The sequence below is a fragment of the Lygodium microphyllum genome, chromosome 18, assembly GCF_053477565.2.
Source record: "Lygodium microphyllum isolate KBCC chromosome 18, Lygodium_microphyllum_v1.1.10, whole genome shotgun sequence".
Classification (NCBI taxonomy): Eukaryota; Viridiplantae; Streptophyta; class Polypodiopsida; order Schizaeales; family Lygodiaceae; genus Lygodium; species Lygodium microphyllum.
In genome coordinates this window covers 66151327-66168888 of record NC_141152.1, presented here as the reverse complement: position 1 = coordinate 66168888, position 17562 = coordinate 66151327, and the positions used below count along the sequence as shown (strand labels likewise).

Below are 17562 nucleotides of genomic sequence, written 5' to 3'. Positions count from 1 at the left end.
GCTTTGCACGTGCTCAAGCAAGATCTTTGGTCGTGGCTTCACCCTTCTTTTTCAGGGTTTACTTTTCATTCCGCACAATATGCAACTACCTGGTCGCGACTGGACAGAATATATATCATGCAGGGCGATGATTTTCTTCCCGAGATGCTGGAGATGAAGGTCTTGCGGCAATATGCGTTGTCGGACCATTTCCCCCGCCAGCTTGAGATGCGAGCACTCTCTATTGCACCTTTTCTGCAATTCTTGGATAGGCTCCCTTTACGTTTCAACTCCTCTTATTTGAAGCATTCAATTTTCCAGGGCTATATGCAGCAGCTGATTGAGAGGTTCTTATTGGACTTCGCCTCGGAGGGCTTGCCTTCATTTGCACGACTGCTCTCCAATGTGCAGCGAGTTGCTCGCCAGTATGGGATCCATCATGCCTCACTTTGTCGCCGGCGTCGACATGCAGCAGAAGACCTGTTGGCGTTGGTCCCTTCCTTGCTCCTGGATTCCCCTGATGATGATTTTCTGCTGTCTCTGGAGAGGCGGTTGGCCCATCTTCTTCAAGTGTTTCAGTTGAAATCTTATCAACAGGCCAAGCTGCACAACTTGACGGACACAATGCAAGACAGCGCCTGCCAGTCTCATAAGTTCTTTCGCGCCTTGCATGCGTCTCCAGCTCGCGAAAATATGACCAGACTCCAGGATTCGGAAGGTCGCATGGTCACGGATCCGCAAACCATTGTCACTATGTGCAGAAACTATTTTATGGAACTCCTTGGTTCCTCTTCCTCGCCTTCTACCCAGGTTACGCATGCCCGTTCGGTCTTCTATCAACTGGTCCGCCAGCAGGTTCCACTTGATATGCAAGCCGCTTTGGAGACGAATATTTGCGAGGAAGAGGTTATGGACGTTTTGTTGCACTTGTCGAATGACAAAAGTCCTGGCTGGGATGGTCTCACTAATGAATTCTTTCAGACCTCGGCCACGCAGTTGGTGAAGCCATTGGTGGCCATGTTTCAGCAAGTGTGGGAAACGGGGGTCATGCCCTCCTCATGGAAAGAAGGCCTTATCAAACTAATTCCAAAGGTCCCTTCGCCGTCAAAGTTGCAACACTGGAGACCAATCTCTTTGATGGGCTCCATGTATAAAATCTACTCCAAAGTGCTGGCGAATCGGCTTCACAAGCACCTTCCAGCTATTGTGCATCCTCTCCAATATGGCTTCATTAAGGGCCGCAACATTCTGCATAATATCTTAAATGTGCAAATGGCGATTGACTATGCACGGCACTCCGGTCAGCAAGTGGTATTGATCCAATTGGACTTGGAAAAGGCATTTGATTATGTGGACTGGTCGTTCATTGCAGACCTCATGTCGGCTATGGGCTTTGGTATCCGCATGTCCCGACTGATCTACACCATTAGTGCTGAGGCTTCCTCCAGAGTTATGCTTAATGGTGGAGTTACAGAGCCATTTGTCCTTGCGCGCTCAGTCAGACAGGGTTGTCCTTTGAGCCCGCTCTTTTTTGCCCTGGCGACTCACCCGGTCCTTTCAATGTTATCCTCCATGGCAGCATCTGCTCAGCTGGCCGGGCTGTCTCTTCCGTTGGGTTAGCACTTCGTTAGCCAATCTTTGGCTGACGATACCTTTATGATCTTGCAGGCGGATAGGGACAACATTCGCAGGGCATTAGATGTTTGGACACTCTTTGGTCAGGCCTCTGGCCTTCGCATCAATGCCCTTAAGTCAGCCATCCTCAGTTGTACGGAGCCTGATTTGCAGTCCTTAGGCTGGCAAGGCCAGGTGGTTTCCCGTGGCTCCATTGTCAGGCATCTTGGATACCCATTGGGGGTGGATGTACGGCCAAAAGACCTGCTGGACTGGATTTCACAAAAACTGGCGGCGAAGTTTATGTATTGGAAGTCACAAGCGTGGCCATTCCATGTCCGCCTCAAAGTGGCCCAGACAATCATGCTTCCGATGCTTACCTATTTCCTGCCTTTGCTGCCATGGACGCCTACTACTTTGAAGGCCCTCACGCATCCCATTCGTTTCATGTTGTGGAAGAAGGATTCACTGCAGGCCGGCATTTCCTGGATTTCATGGTCACACGCATGTACCCCTAAGCGCATGGGTGGAGGAGCTATTTTGGATGCACACACTCATATGTTAGCTCTCCGCTGGTCCCTTTTTCGTGCCATGTGTGTGGACCATCACCCATGGACCATCATAGCCCGCTATTTTCTTGAGGACAGCGGGCTCCGCCATGGTAACACACGGCTTCGGGCCTCCTGGTGGCATGTCCTTAATGCGGACTCTCGTGTTTCCAGTCCCTCTTCCTCTTTGTTACTGCACTTGGTCGGCTCGTGGAAAGTGGTGCTCCAAAAGGCCCGTTGGCACCCAGCAGGGGACCGCTTGCAGACTAACTCCTTTCAGCTGGAATTGTTGGCAGTATCGAGACTCCTTTCATGGGAAGATAAACATCAACTCAGACCGAGATTTAATCGCATGGCCCGTTTAGGTGTGACGTCGGTGGCGGATGCTACCCTTGCCACTCGCAATGTCCTCGTATCTTTTCGGACTGCTCGGCGACTCTTCAAGATCCCGCGTGGATACCGTGATTTATGGGAGCAGCTTTCGTCGGAACTTCAGGGTCGGCAACCCTTTCCTGCCTTGACTGTGGACCGCCCTTGGCAGGACTGGGACCTTGCAGGCCGCCTGAGTCTGGAAAAGGCCTCTACTAATCAGGTGTATCATCTTCTTGTTCAAGATCACCAATGGCTGGGAGAGAAAGCTAATACTGTTTGGGGACTGCGGAAATCGCTGTCATGGTGGCAGAAAACGCTGATGGAGGGCTGGCTAAATAAGACGCCTTTCAAATGCAAGGTTTTTCTTTGGCGGGTGATGATTGGTGGTCTTCCTCTGGCCTCGGCCCTTGCCAAGCGTTGCATCTCGAATGGCAATTGTTTCTTCTGTACCACACCGGCGGAATCGGCCCGACATCGTTTTCTCTCTTGCCCGCTCGCCAAGAATATCTGGTCGCTCTTGTCGCACATTTGGCGCGCGGTGGTCGGGTCCTCGCTAACTCCTTTCGACTGGGTTTTTGTGCGCCCGAAGTATCCTACACCGCCACAGTTGCATGAGAAGATCTTATTTCACTTTTTCAGATATTGGGGATGCTGGCACATTTGGACCACGCGCAATGCTTTTCTCTTTGATTCGGCCTCTAATGTACCCCGACATATTGCCAGGCTTAAAGGGCTCTTGCATTGGCAGCTAGATATTATCCGACACTCCGACCTGCTCCCTCGGGAGGATTTGCATCCGTGGCATATGGCAATTGCCTCGGGGTCGTTGCCATGATTGGTGTAACCTTTTCAGTGCATTGCTACGGGGTTTCCCCACATGTTGGCATAGGGCCCTCGTGTATCCTGTAATCAGGAAATCCTCTGCATCCTTGCCACGACGTTGTAACTTGTAGTGCTTAGAATCTCTTCACATGATGACTTAGATTGTCCTCATGTATCTTGTAATCAAGTAATCATGTACTTTTTTTCGTAATTAATACAATTACCTTTTGCGAAAAAAAAAAAAAAAAAAAAACCAGACAAGGTCACATCCACATATACAATTATGAGAAAAGAAAAAGAAAATCACAAAGCAGCATCATTTTGGATATTGCTTGATTGTCTCTGTTAACTAAATAATAAATTGATCATTCAAGCAGGTCTACTTTATGGTTTGTCTTTTGTTTGTGGAATATTTTGAATTAGAGAATAGAAATATTTATGAAGGGCCTTCTGGCCAACCAAGCAAACTCACAGACAGGTAGAAGACAACACAGGAAACCACAAGGCTGCAATAGCAAGAGAACATCTCCATGAAGAAGTTTGAATGGTTGTTCATAGGGACCTTTTTTTCCAAAGAAAAAAAAACTATCAAAAACAAAAGTTACAAAAATAGGACCAGCATAAAACTTTGACAATATAAAAATGTATCCAAATAAAGAGAGAAGTCTAATATGAAGGCTGAGTAAGTGGCCAATCAAGGCATCTGTAATGCTAAATCATGTGGGACTCCAAGTGGAAGAAGATGCTGGAAGCCCCAGTATGAAGAAAGGCATCTGCCTTCCTTTTCATGTGCTCAGAAAGTCTCACTTAATCTCCCCCATCTCCCAGAGAGAATGTGAACAATCTATGTCCAAATCCTAGAGAGAGAGTCATTGTGACATATGTATCCTGTAGGTCAGTCGATGGCATGACTGCATCTTGTAGTGCTAGATAAGCAAAGCAAGAATGCTAGCAATCAGCTCCCATCTGTGACAATGTCCTGTAGTCCACTCTGTACGAAGTATGGACGGGCAATCAAGCTCAAGTGCTGACCAAAGATGAGAAAGTATTCTCTCCCTTGAAATTTCCTTGTATCCACATGCCATTTGCTAGGCAGGTCCTTAAGATAAGCACACTTCTCTAAGAAACTGAGCTTTCTTTTTAACCGTCCATGCCATGTCATACCTGAGACCTGTGTATCTCTATTGTTTTGATACCCTCAACCATTTCCTCTCTAGAGGTAACCAGTTGACCTTTCACATAAAATTTCTTAGGAATCGAGTAATATCACAAAGACTTTGCAGAAAACAGCTTTTCATGTGTGGTTTTCTAAGAAACAAAGAAAATTTCTGAAACTTCCATGTATCTATTTGAATTCATCAAGGTATCTTTCTTGTGTCAGATCTCATGTCTTACATGGGAGATATCCCTACACAAATCGACATTATTTACCATATTCAACAGATTCTAATGCTGGGAATCAAATATTTTGACCTCCGGGATGAAATATTTTGTCAGATATGTAAACAAACTACAGGAAATCCAAGCAGGTAATGAATAAAATTTCCATATGCCTAATATTAGTAATCATATAAAACCTGAATGCTTAATCATATGAATAGAAACAAACCACTCTTATTGGTTCACCTTTCAAATTTCAAACCACTGGTTATTGTATGCAGCAGACTTCTTTTTTCAGGGAAATATCATTTTTATGATCATTTTACATATTGCCAATAGATGCATTGTACGTAGCTGGAACTGCTCAACCAGTTTTAGCCAGATAGATACTTTTTTTATGTAGATCAAGCAATACACGAGGATGGCAAGCAATGGCACTGTGTGTAGGGACATTTTCCCCTTCTTCAACATTTCAACCATTTTTAGAGGCACACTTGCAGCAGGTAATGTTGCTCAAGAGTGTACGAGAATGGGGTTGTATTATATTTGAATTTTTTTTGAAGCGTTAGTGTATGTGTGAGTTGTTTCTGAAACAATAAACTTTCAAATACTATGTCTCTACTTCAAGTCCAAACGTATTTTAATTGGTTTACCTTTCTTTTAGATTAGATCTTATAGGTTTGTGTAGAAACATGCAGTGTACCTATATATATTCAGGCTAAATTTTGGAAGCAAAAATGTGATGTGTCCAGTTACACTCCATTAATTTGATATACTGGCTACACCAGCCATGATGTATTGTGCACCAATTTGGAGGCTTGGCTTGGCTACTCACTTATGGACATAGATTGAGAGACCACAGGCCATCATGCTCTCTCGGATGATTCATAGCAAGCCATCAGTACCACATGAGATCATGAGAGTAGAGTTTGCTACACCCCCCATGATAATAGAGGCTCTCTTCCAGACCATCAGCTTTATCCACAGAGTACGGGCCATGCATCCAGATCGACTACCTAGGAGAGCATTTGAGGCTTCTTGACAGCTAGGTCAGATGGAATACGAGACCTCATGGTATACACGGGTCAAGCAGTGGCTTACTGGTTTTGGGATTGACATGGACCACCTCCCCCCTTCCAGTATGACCTTGATTCCCCCTCCATACACCTCTCTCACTCAGAGAGGAACCTAGTCATGGGGCAGGATCTCTACCAGCTGCACATGCATCACACATGGATATGAGCTCTTTTGAATAGCATAAAAAAGCTTTGATTTGTATTTCACACTTGTATACAGCAGCAAGTATTCGAGTTGTACTCACTTTATATATAGCACGGGAACACTCTTTTATCATGTACAAGGTAGTTTAGTGGTCTATTTTTTACTGCTGTACTTGAGTGACTTATGATTTTTCTCTAGAGAGGTTTTTTTGAATTTTCTCCAGGTGCCTTTTTTTGGGGACTTCTCGGACCTTGGCTTACCCAATGCGGACCTGGGTCAAGGACTGCCCCGCCAAAGGTTTCTCCTTGAGACTTTTATTTGGAGACTTTCGGAGGTAGAAAGACCCGACCTGCAAGGGATGCTCCAACCCAGAAATTTTTGGGCAACAAGTCTAAGAGAATATCTCCTTCCACCACCCAAGGTCTCGAGATATTGTATGAAGATCTTTTGCCCTCCCCTCTTCACTTATAAAAAGAGAGCAGAGGTGACCATTGTATCAAACAATCATTTTGTGCTAATAGAAGTGTGCTCTTTGGTGTACTTTTCTCTCTCTCCACTCCAAACGTCACATCTCATGCTATCATCCTAGTCTCGAAACTTCTCTCTCTTCCCTTTTCTCTCCGGACTTCACTTTCTCTCTCTTCTTTTCTCCAGACTTCCTCTCTCTAGCCCCTCGTCTTCAAGACCTCTTTGCCTCTGATCTTCTCTCCTTACTTAGACCTCTCTCTCTACACTTCACTTCTTTGTCTCTACTCTTCTCTCCAGACTTCTCCAATCTCTCCTCTTCCCTAGAATTCTCTTTCTCCAGAATTAGACCTCTCTCTACCGTTTTTTGTCTTTGCTCTTCTCTCTAGACTTTCCTAGTTTCTTCTTTTCTCCAGACTTCACTGTCACTGGAATTCTTGTTTCTAGACTTCTTGGTTCAACTTCTCCTCTTCCCAAGACTTTTTTGTCTCTGGACTTTTTGCCTCCAAACTTCTCTGCTTGACTTCTCCTCTTTCCCAGACTTCTCTCTCTTCAAACTTCTTGCATCCAGACTTCTCTGTCTAACTTCTCCGCAGCATTTTCCCTCTTCCCTCTAGACTTCCCTTTTTGTTCCTAGACATCTCTCCCCTCTTTTTCCAAACCTTCTCCCCACAATCCTTTTTGCATTAGCATTCACGAGAAATATTAAGGAATTTGGAGGTGTATGCATTGATCAGAGCGAGCATACTACTTTGAGGAACCCTCTGCACCTTGTATGCATGCCGACATGACGATCACCCTACAGTTTGGCGACCATGGTGGGACTCGACTCTCCAAGTTTCTAATTGTTGGAAGGTTTGAAGTGTATGCCTAAAACCTGCCCTCGCAAATTCTTCGAGTTAGCTTCCATTTCCACTGTTGAAACTCTTCTTCAAGTTTTTAATAGGTGTCAAGTCATGGGAACCTATCCCATGAACCAAAAGATAAGCAAGACGGAAATGACTAGCATAGGCATGGCAGCCGGCAGGAGCTCAGGGGTAGGAGTTGATACCCCTAAGCCTCTTCACAAGGCACTAAGACCAATAAATATAAAGCTGCCCACCTTCAAGGGGCTAGCCACTAAAGGTCTTGAAGACCATTTCTGCCATTTCTGCAGTTTATGTCAGAGTAGAGGGGTAGATAGGGAGGATGACTTTCTTGCAATTTCCCCTCTACCTAGATAATGCTGCGGATAAGTTGTATAGTCAAGTTTTGGAGAACCAGTTTGTGACTTGGGCATCCCTCAAGGATGAGTTTTTAAAGACTTTGTACTTGGGAAATCAAGAAAATCTGATCATCCAAGAGCTCAACTCACTCAAGTACACTGATGAAGACATGATGCACCCACCCTCCCTGAAGGAACCTCTCCATGCTGGTTTTTCCCAAGTTCTCACAACCGTTAAACTCGAGATTGCCCCAAAACCAAAAATACACAAGCACCTCAAACCATAAACTTGATTAATATCACTTCCCCTACCACTAGCACACCCACCACCTTGGTGTTTGTTCTCACACAAGCACAAGTACAATTAGAGGCCCTAAAAATTTTCCCAATCTCATAGAAGTCTCCCGAGGTAATCTTTCCACTACCTCCTTCAAAAACCCACAATTTACACCAAGAAATTTTGCTAAAGATCCTCTGGGAAACTCTCGACTACCAACATTGGTAAATGAATTTGCAGCAAGAGAAAAAAAGCTCACTGTCTTTCACAAGGAAGGCTATTGACGGTATTACCAAATCTCTCAGATAAATAATGCATTAATAATTATTTACTTAAGTTGTTTGGTAAATAAAAAAGCTGAAACATCAAATACTCAGGTAAATACCATTAAAAACAAGGAGATTAATGAGACAATTAAACAATTAGGTAAATACAAAAGCAGAAACATCCTGCCAATTTCTGCATAGTAACCCAATGGGGCCATAGATTATGTCAAGTTTGCAAAACAATCTACAAGATTTTATGATGGTAATGAATCAACCTCATGCTACTTGATGCTAAGAGGTTGTGTAGAATTCAATGCATGTCACCAAGATGCTTAGATAACCGTGCATCCATGGGAGATGCTAGTCTCCTTGATAAAGAATTTTGCAACATCAGTTCAAGGATGACCCTCTGAACAAAGGGCTTGCAAAAGTGTCATTCTCATAGCTTTCATATGAAGATTGACATCCAATAGAGCAAATTCTCCCAACCATTTTGGAGTAATAATATGCCATGAAGTTATCCACACCTAACCCAAATGATTGCCTTTTTTTGGTTTCTCATAACATAAAGTGGATGGGTTGCATCAATTTCAAAAGAGAATTCTCAGTCTAAGGAATCACCGGTAAAAAATATGAGACCATACTAATCATGATAGATTGAGCCACTTTGAGCTGCACATGAAGAGGCCAGCCTTGATATTTCCAATACATAAACCTATCATGGATTCGGGAGGACATTCAATCAAGCAATGCTCGAGGAGAGACATCCACACCAATGGCATATCCCAAATGTCGGGTAATATCTCCTTTAGAAACAACAATTCCTAGCCAACACAATTCTTGCAGATCACTCTCCATGCAAGGGATCAATGTATATTTCTGAACATTAATGTGAAGGCCCAAAACAGCTATCATCAGATCAGCCTTAAGGAACATAAAAGAATCATCTAAAACATTGGCCCAAAAGTTGGGAACCACTAGGGAGAGAGAAACAAACAATCTCCCCATCATCAGCCAACCGATCCAACAAAGAGAGCATGGGATGAGTGACCAATGCAACAATAAGGGATTGAGAGGGCATCCTTGATGAAGAGAACAAAATAAAACAATTTCATCTGTGACTCCCCTATTAAGCGCAACATGTGCCACTGCATTTAGGCTGATGGTGTCAATGAGAGAACTCATGTAGGGACCAAAGGCCATGTTAGACATCAATTGTCGCATGAAAGACTAGCTGGCATAATCAAAAGCCTTTTCAATATCCAAGTGGATCATCATCACCTATTCGCCAGAGGCTTTGGCATAATCAATCCCCATCTGAACATTCAAAATATTATGCATGATATTCCGTCCCTTAATGAAACTATATTGATGTGGATGATACAATTTGTTGGCAATGACTTTGGAAAATATTTTGTACAAGGAACCCATAATAGAAGTGGGTCTCCACTATTTTAAGTGTGTGGGTAAGGAGCTTTGGGCAGCAGACGAATGACTGCAATTTTTCAATCTGAAGGCATTGATCTGGATTGCCAGACATGATGGCAAAGGCGAGTCAATGGGTCCTTAGGGTGTTGCACATTGGTTGAGAATAGCTTGTTAGGGAGGCCATCTTAACCTTGGCTTTTCCTATGTGGTAAATGGGACAACAGTTGCTCAACTTCTTCCTCTATAATATCTGCCTCCATCAAGTTCTGCCATTCTGACTTAACCTGATTTTGAACCAAATTACAAATGTATCTACAGGCAGAATGAACAAAATTGGAAAGAAATTCTTGTGGACCAAGCAATGATCCATAGTATTTGAGACATGTTTGAATGATAGATATGGGCTCAACAACCATATCAACTTGCTCATTCATCAACTGCACAATATTCTCCTGGGGCATATTTTTGGCACGGATGAGCCAAAAAAAAAAAAAAGTCTGATAGTTATTATCATGCAAAAGCATCCAAGCAACCCAGCAATTTGTACTGAACATATTCTTCCTCTTGAAGAGCTTGAACTTTACACTTCAGCCATTCAGAACATGTGACCAAGTCATTAGAGTTATCCCTAGCCTTTTGTATAGTGACCAACTGTTCTGGCAAAGAGTGTAAATACTGCAACTCGGTCGAAAAGCAGAGGCATGCTGAGTGTTATAATTTTGGGACAAAGCTCGGCCATTATCCCTAAAAATAGGCCATACATCAATACCCCCAGACAAAACTCGTGTACTGAACTCACCAATCCATTGCTACATGCACCCAAGAGACTCATCGTTCAACAAAAAAGATTGATTAAAATGTAAAGACAAGCAACCAAGCAGAGCCTTGAAAGCATGCACTGGCCAATGAGTCATATCCAAAACCAAGGGGTAATGATTTGAAAGGACATCGTGCCTCTCCACCCACAGGAAAATCTCAATTGGAAGAAAATAATCACTTTGGAAAATGTACAGTCTATCTAGATGGGCCCAGGTTTCCGAATGTTGAAGACATCGATATGTAAATCCTAACTCATAAGGATAAAACCATGACCACATGTCCTATTTCAAAGCTAAGGCGGCCATAACATCCCATGCTTGATAGTTAGGACCATCCATAACCAAGTGTGGTGGAGTCACCTTATCCATAGACACACAAATATTAAAGTCACCCATAAGTGTTGGTTTTCACTCATGCCTACACTCATAGAGGAGTGTCGGTGATTAGTAGGACATTGGGGCACTTTTTACCATGCTTGATAGGTTAGGACCATCCATAACCAAGTGTGGTGGAGTCTCCTTATCCATAGACACACAAACATTAAAGTCACCCATAAGTGTTGGGTTTCACTCATGCCTATGCTCATAGAGGAGTGTCGGTGATCAGTAGGACATTGGGGCACTTTTTACTCTCAGTATGAGAGGTTTTTTCCCCCTGACTTATTCTCTTTTTTTGTATGTGCCTATGTTACACATTACAGACACTTATCATGTTCGGGTGTGAACACCCCCTACAACCCTAAGATTTAAGGGTTGTACTTTGTACTTTCAACTTACACTCTTTCAATCTATTGCATTGGGTGTCGTGCTTTACTCGCCACACTGTCTACTGCATTTTCAACTAAGCATCGATCCTCTTAGCCTCTCACATTTGGTATCAGAGCTGTGTTCAGCTTTGCTCAGCCTCTAGGAGTCCCACTCAGTCTAGCTCTGCCTTTGGTGAAAGACTGCCCAGTGCCCCCCTGCAGCAGCTCGTCAACAGTGGCCCTTGTCGCTTGTACCGCCTGTGTAGCGCTGTCCTGAGCCCACCTGTCTGCTTGGGAGAGCCGTCACGCCCTGTTCCTCGCTCGCCAGCAGCACTGTCTGCGCCTATGCAAGCGCTGCCTGTGTCTGCTGAGCGCTGCTTGAACACCAGCAGTCCGCCTCCAGCGCTGCCCATGCCTTGTGCCACACCCGTCTCCAGCACCACCTGTGCCTGTGCCAGCGCTGCCTTGTGGCCTGATCTCCTGCACTTGGCCTCTAGCGCGCCATGAACCTCAAGTTTACACCATCCACACTGGCACAAGCCGTTGCCTCCAGAACAGGCAGTTGAGAAACAGAGGTACAAGTTATTATTATTATTATTTTATTCCAGATTCATCTCTGGACAAGGGCAGGCACAGAAATCTGAATACGTGTCTGGGACACGATTGATGCAAATTTCTTGGCAAATAAGTCAAGAATTTTGGGGCTTTTGATCTTTGTGGAGACATTGGCAAATGTACTCCAGTCTCAATTAGAGATAGACTGTTTTTGACAATTTCGGGGCAAGAAATTTTGGGGATTTTGCTCATACAGTGTTGATGAGCATTGAATGCACCTTGGAGTGCGTGCATTACAGACAGTTTTGATAGAGTGCACCTCAGTGTACTAATTGCAGCAAGCTATTTGTTTTATTTTCTGGAAATTTTGGAGATTTCCAGGTTGGTCTAGCTTGGACATTGCTCTTTTGCCTTCTTTTGGTATTGATTATCATGGCAAATTAGGGAGGGGATGTATTTACCTATGTATCCAAGGAGGACAGATTGGATGGTAACAACTCACTTTGGTCCTTCATGATGAAGAATGTGCTGGTTGCGAAAAAGCTTTTGGACTTTTTTTTCCTGTAAAATGTGGCTGATTATATTACTCAAAAAAACTGATTACAACAGAGCACTCATGCTCAATAGACCAAGCTAGAGCTGATGAAAGTCACAGATACATCATATATACAAGCCTCTCAAGGCGGTCTGGGGGGGATGGGGGTAAGAAGCCATGGAGGGGGGGTGTATCGCCATGTGGGGATGCCTGCCTGCATCACGAAGAACAGGTCTTGGCCGCCCCAAGTGCACCTGAAATGACATCGGAGCTCCTGACAAGCCCTGGACTCGCCCTGCACTTGATCCCATCAACCTCGAAGGGAGTGGATGATGGAGATCCAGAGCTCTGCCAAGGTCATCTGTACTGAAAGTCTCTCTCCGCCGAAAGCCACCTAACACCGCACCTTCCAGATATGCCAACCAGTAAGACTCCCTATGATTTCCCATACCTTAGAGCGGTCTGCTGTGGGCTCCAGTACCTAGCAGATGGGTAGAGCCTCTAAACCCACCTCTGCTCACGACCCTGCCTCGATAATGAATATCATATCTTGCATCCCGGCCTCATACAGAAGGTGAGGGCCCTGGCTGACCGCTTCCCAGTAGAAAGCTCCCCAAGAGATACATCCAAGGCTCAGTGCTATGCAGCGAAGGATGCAACATACTCCTCTCCACACGAGCTGTGCCGCCTCACACGACCAAAGGCAGTGCTTTGGGGTTTCCATAGATTGCTATGTGCAGTGCTTACAAACTCCCTCCTTTTGCATCTGGGCAAGCCAGCTTCCCACCGCCAAGCCTCCATGTGCCACCAGCCATAAAAAATACGATACCCTCCTTGGCCTCTAGCTGTCCCATAGGCAGTGCCAGAAGATCCATTGGAACGGCTCCGTGATGCTGTGCTTTGCCCACTGCCTGCTATGTGAGGGCGCCCAATCCATATCCTCCTGCATCTGTACGTGTTTGCCAATCTTGGCGGTGTACTCCAGGAACCTCGGTGGCTTCTTGGCGACCACAGTGGCCGGCCAAAGCCACTCTCCGAGATCCCACTCCAGCTCATCAAGTGGCCTTCCTTCCCAGATCTAGAGCCGCCACTCCCGGCGCTCATGCCAAAAACCAAAGGGTCAAGCCGCAATGTCTTCCCCTGAAGGCCAATCACCTGGATCCTCTTTCATGAAAGGACAACTATCCCCTCGTCCTGTTGCCCTTTGTTAAGAGCCAGACGCCCCCCCTCTTGCACTGTGAAAAAGGTCCCAAGTGGAGCGTCACCCACTCTTCCTACCACCTGTAGGGGGATGCCTGCTGATGAAAACCTAGCGGCCCATACCTCCCCGGGCTCTATCGGCTCTCCTAAGGTATTGCTGCATCCAGCTCCCTTCTCCTTAGCTCCACTCCTCGCTGGTAGCCTGATACTTTGCTGCATCACCTCCTCGTTCGCCATCTTGTATACCTCCCGCCATGTCTTGATGGTACGAGCCTGGCCAGGGTCCCAACCAGCCCACTAGATGTGGGGGCGCTCGCCAATCTGTGCCCCTCCCGATCCCTGACCTAGGGGTTCCAAATCACCAGTTGATGGTCTATCTCCTCTTGATAGCCTAGGAGGCTTTGGATTAGGGCCTTACGAAGGCCTTCCCACACGCAGAGCAAGCTGCGTAGGAAGGGTGATCTGGTCTATGATCCCAAGCCCTCCCTCTAACCAATGTCGTATGATGGTTGCCCATGCCACTTTGGCCTTGGAATCCCTAGAGCGGTCTGACCTGGACCAAAGGAAATTCCGCACTAGGCGGTGAAGCTGCATTACGCAGGAGGAGAAGCACCAACACGAGGCGATGTACCAGGCCCTCGCTAGGAGAACCTGGTTAACCAACAGGGCTTGGCCGGCTAGTGAGAGGCGAGCCTTGCTCCAGTAGGTTAGCTTCCTCCGAATAGAATCGAGGACTGGAAGAAATTGTGGGGCGGGAATGATGTCATGTCCCACCTCGAACCCTAGGTACCGGATAGTCTGTCCTTTGCTCACCCATCTAAATCGGAGGTGGACGTCCCACTCCCTGCTAGAGTCCGGGCCTGTGAGTAAACCAACCGACTTTCGCGTGTTGATTTTTCCTCCCGCTGCAAAACAGAACACCTCAAGGGCCAGCCTCACTCTCTCCTAGTCGTCCTCTATGTAGAGCATTGATTTGCATACTCTGAGTCTAACAACTCGGTCTCCTCTCTTACTGGAAGTCGGAGGCCATGTAATCCGCTCACACATGACGTGAGGAAGTGAGACATCGCCTTTGCAAAGAGAAGGAACAGGTACGGGGCCAGGGAGCAGCCCTGTCAAACCGATCTCTCCAGCCGAAACTCCTCCCCTCGCCTCCCTTCTATGACAACCCTGCTGGTGACCGATCTGTAAAGTGCGGAGACCTCGCAAATCCAAGCTTGGGGGAAACCCAACCTCACCATGGTGCCCTTTAGGAAATCCCAATCCACCCTATCACACGCTTTCTCAAAATCCAAGAGTAGTACAGCCAATCTCTGCCCAGTGTGCTAGGCCCACTCTGTCGCCTCAAAGAAGGTGAATACATTGTCCAGGATACTCCTATCTTGGACAAAGCCTGTTTGTGTGTCATGTACGATGTCTGGAATCACGGGGCGCAGTCGCCTACGAATTATTTTTTGCCAGCCCCTTATAGGCCACTAACAATAAGGTGATCACTCTCCACTTGGAAAGCTCCAACTGGTCTCCCCCTTTGGGGAGAATACTGATAAGGCCTACCGAAAGACTCCTTGGCATCTGTCCTGAAGTGAAAATCTCCTGAAAGGCCATCAGTAGGGGGTCCTTTACCACTTCCCTGAAGGTAGTGAAGAAAGCCTTAGAGAGGCCATCCTCCCATGGGCATCTCTGCCTGTCCTGTGTATGGAAAGCCTCCTCTAGTTCCTTCTCTGTGAAGGGAGCTAGGAGGAAGTGTCCCATCTCCTCTGTGAGGAGGGATGGGATGTTATCCCAGACCTTCTTTGTACATCGTTGTCCTCTAGCTGAGGCTGTCTCTTGCTGGAAGAGGCGACTGTAGTAGGCAGTGGCAATCTCCGTCACCTCATTTGGGCTAGAATGGGTCCTCCCATACTGATCTCAGAGGTTGTGTATCTGCTCTCCTGAGGTGCGAGGCTGGTGCACTTGGAAAACTCCCTGCATATCGTGTCCCCCTTCCGTGCCCAGAAAGCTAATGAGGTGTGGAAAGAGAACTCTGAGCGCCCGTCCTCTAGGCTAGCAATGGCTGCTCGCGCATGCATCTGCTGTGCATGGAGAGTGGGATCCCCTGGTGCCTATAATCTCTGCGTGGCTGCAAGTTCCTGTCGGAGTGCTCTCTCCTTCTTCAAGCTCTGCTGCCTGGTCTGTATGGCTGCCTCTTGGCAGATTCTACTCAACTCAGCTAGGACCTATGCAACCTCCTCTACAATCTGGTCCCTCCTGCCCCACTGTGTCCAAATTTGCTATATTTGTCTCGTCACCTCCTCCCTCCTATAGATCAAGTCAAGGATCCAAGAAGATTGTGTATCTAGGGTAGATGTTGGGTATCTAGTGTTAGGAGAACCGAGCAATGATCGGGACAACATGGTGCTCGCCAACTGCCCAATCTGGCCTCCCCGAGAGTCTCCCCACTCTCCCACATAAAACCTGTCCAACCACTCCAGCAGGACTCCACCTAGTTGCTTGTATCCCCAAGAGAAGTCCAACGACCTCTCTCTCCTGTGGAAGGTAGGGTCTCTCTAGGCATCGCGTGCTCCTACTTCCAGTAGAAAGACCTCCTATGCCTCTTGTTCCTCCCCGGCCATGCCCTGGTAGTTTTTCCCTCTGCCCTGCTGGTCCTCCAAAGCCTCCAGGTTGTTGAAGTCTCCTCCAACAATCTAGGACTCCACCTCTGGGAGTCCTTCCGCAATCTCCACCCAGAACGTGCTGCGTGCCCTAACCTCCGTAGGGGCATAGATATTAAGGATTCCAAGGCACGAGTCCCAATATCCAATCTGATCCATATCACCCTCCTTGCCACTATCATCCCGTGGTCTCGTACACAAGCGGTAAGACTCAGACCAATAGAGGTGCATACGCCTCCACTCCTTTCGTGGGCACTTATGGCGTGCTCCCAGTAAGTGTGAGCTGCTTGGGAGTACCTTCCCTACCCGTTGGGCTTGGGTGGGGGTGAGCTTGTGCTCCCGTAGAAGTAAGATGTCGATCTGTCCGACAAGCAAGGGCAGGTTGCAGCTCCTGCCGAACAATCAATTTCCTGGAACCACGTGCCCCACTGTAGTGGAGGCTATTCACATTCCAAGATGCATGGTGTAAGGTCATGGGGAAACTTGACTAACCGAACAGGCATTTGTTCGGTGTGGAGGCTGCTGATGAAGAGGAGAAACTGAGGTTTGCAGGTACTCTTTGCCACTAGTCTGGACGACGAACTCCAATCCCCCATGGTGGACCTCGGCTGGACCATAAGTGTGATAGATGTTCGAGGTGGTACTATCAATGCATCTATCAGCCATGCTGAGAGTCGAGATTCTGTGCACTTGCAGAAACAGGCCGCTTGTGCCAAGGGCCACTCGATCACATCCCTCGGAGCTCTCCACTGTGGAGGGGCTCGAAAGATAATGCTTAGGTGAGGGACCTCGGCACCAGCCCATTAGTTAATATCCATCATGCAACCAGGCCACTGTTGTGCAAACAATGCTAGTCCTTCTTCTCCCATCCACTAGGAGGTGTGGTCCACCACCTGACTCTTCAACTCCTCTATCTATATCATCGTCCACTCCCCTAAGTAAGAGGACTGAAGAAAAAATGAGTAGTTTGGTCAACCCGGTGGTGCTAGTAGATGGACCTTGCTCCTCCTTGATTTACGAACCACGAAGATCCCCACCTCTAGAGGTGGTGGGAACTTTGTGCGCTCTGCAACTCTCAAGTAGGACCATGGGCCACTGCGGAAGAACTCCTATGGCAACAACTGTGCCTGTCTCGGGAAAGTGTGACGGGCGGTAGGGGTGGATGAGCTGGTGGCTGTATTGGAGGGGGAGGATTGCTGGTGTGAGTAGGATGTAGGCGTGTGTGGCTTATCACCTCCTGTGGGAGAAGGGGGGGGGGTGGGTTGGGGGGGATCGCCTGAACCAAGTGCGGATCAGGGGGGATACTCGGTACGGGGGTGTTGGGGGGGGGGGAAGGATGATCAAGGGATGGTGGGATGGACAGAGGTACATGGGGGGTGTCGGGGGGGGGGGGGGGGGGGGCGCTGATGGCCCTAGAAATGGGGGGCTGTGGGCCAGGGTCAATTGAGGGGGGGGGGCATGGGATGTGGGGGGAGGTGGGT

General features: G+C 47.1%; 1 protein-coding gene across 1 annotated transcript in view; it reads left to right on the top strand.

The window, feature by feature from the left end:
- Window positions 1-17562, top strand: part of LOC148020974 (uncharacterized) — a 251506-nt gene that overhangs the window by 93293 nt on the left and 140651 nt on the right. The window contains exon 3 of the mRNA XM_087699486.1: window positions 5119-5218. Within this exon, the coding sequence (XP_087555612.1) occupies window positions 5137-5218 (82 nt within the window). The 5' untranslated portion in view covers window positions 5119-5136. The remainder of the gene's footprint in view (window positions 1-5118; window positions 5219-17562) is intronic.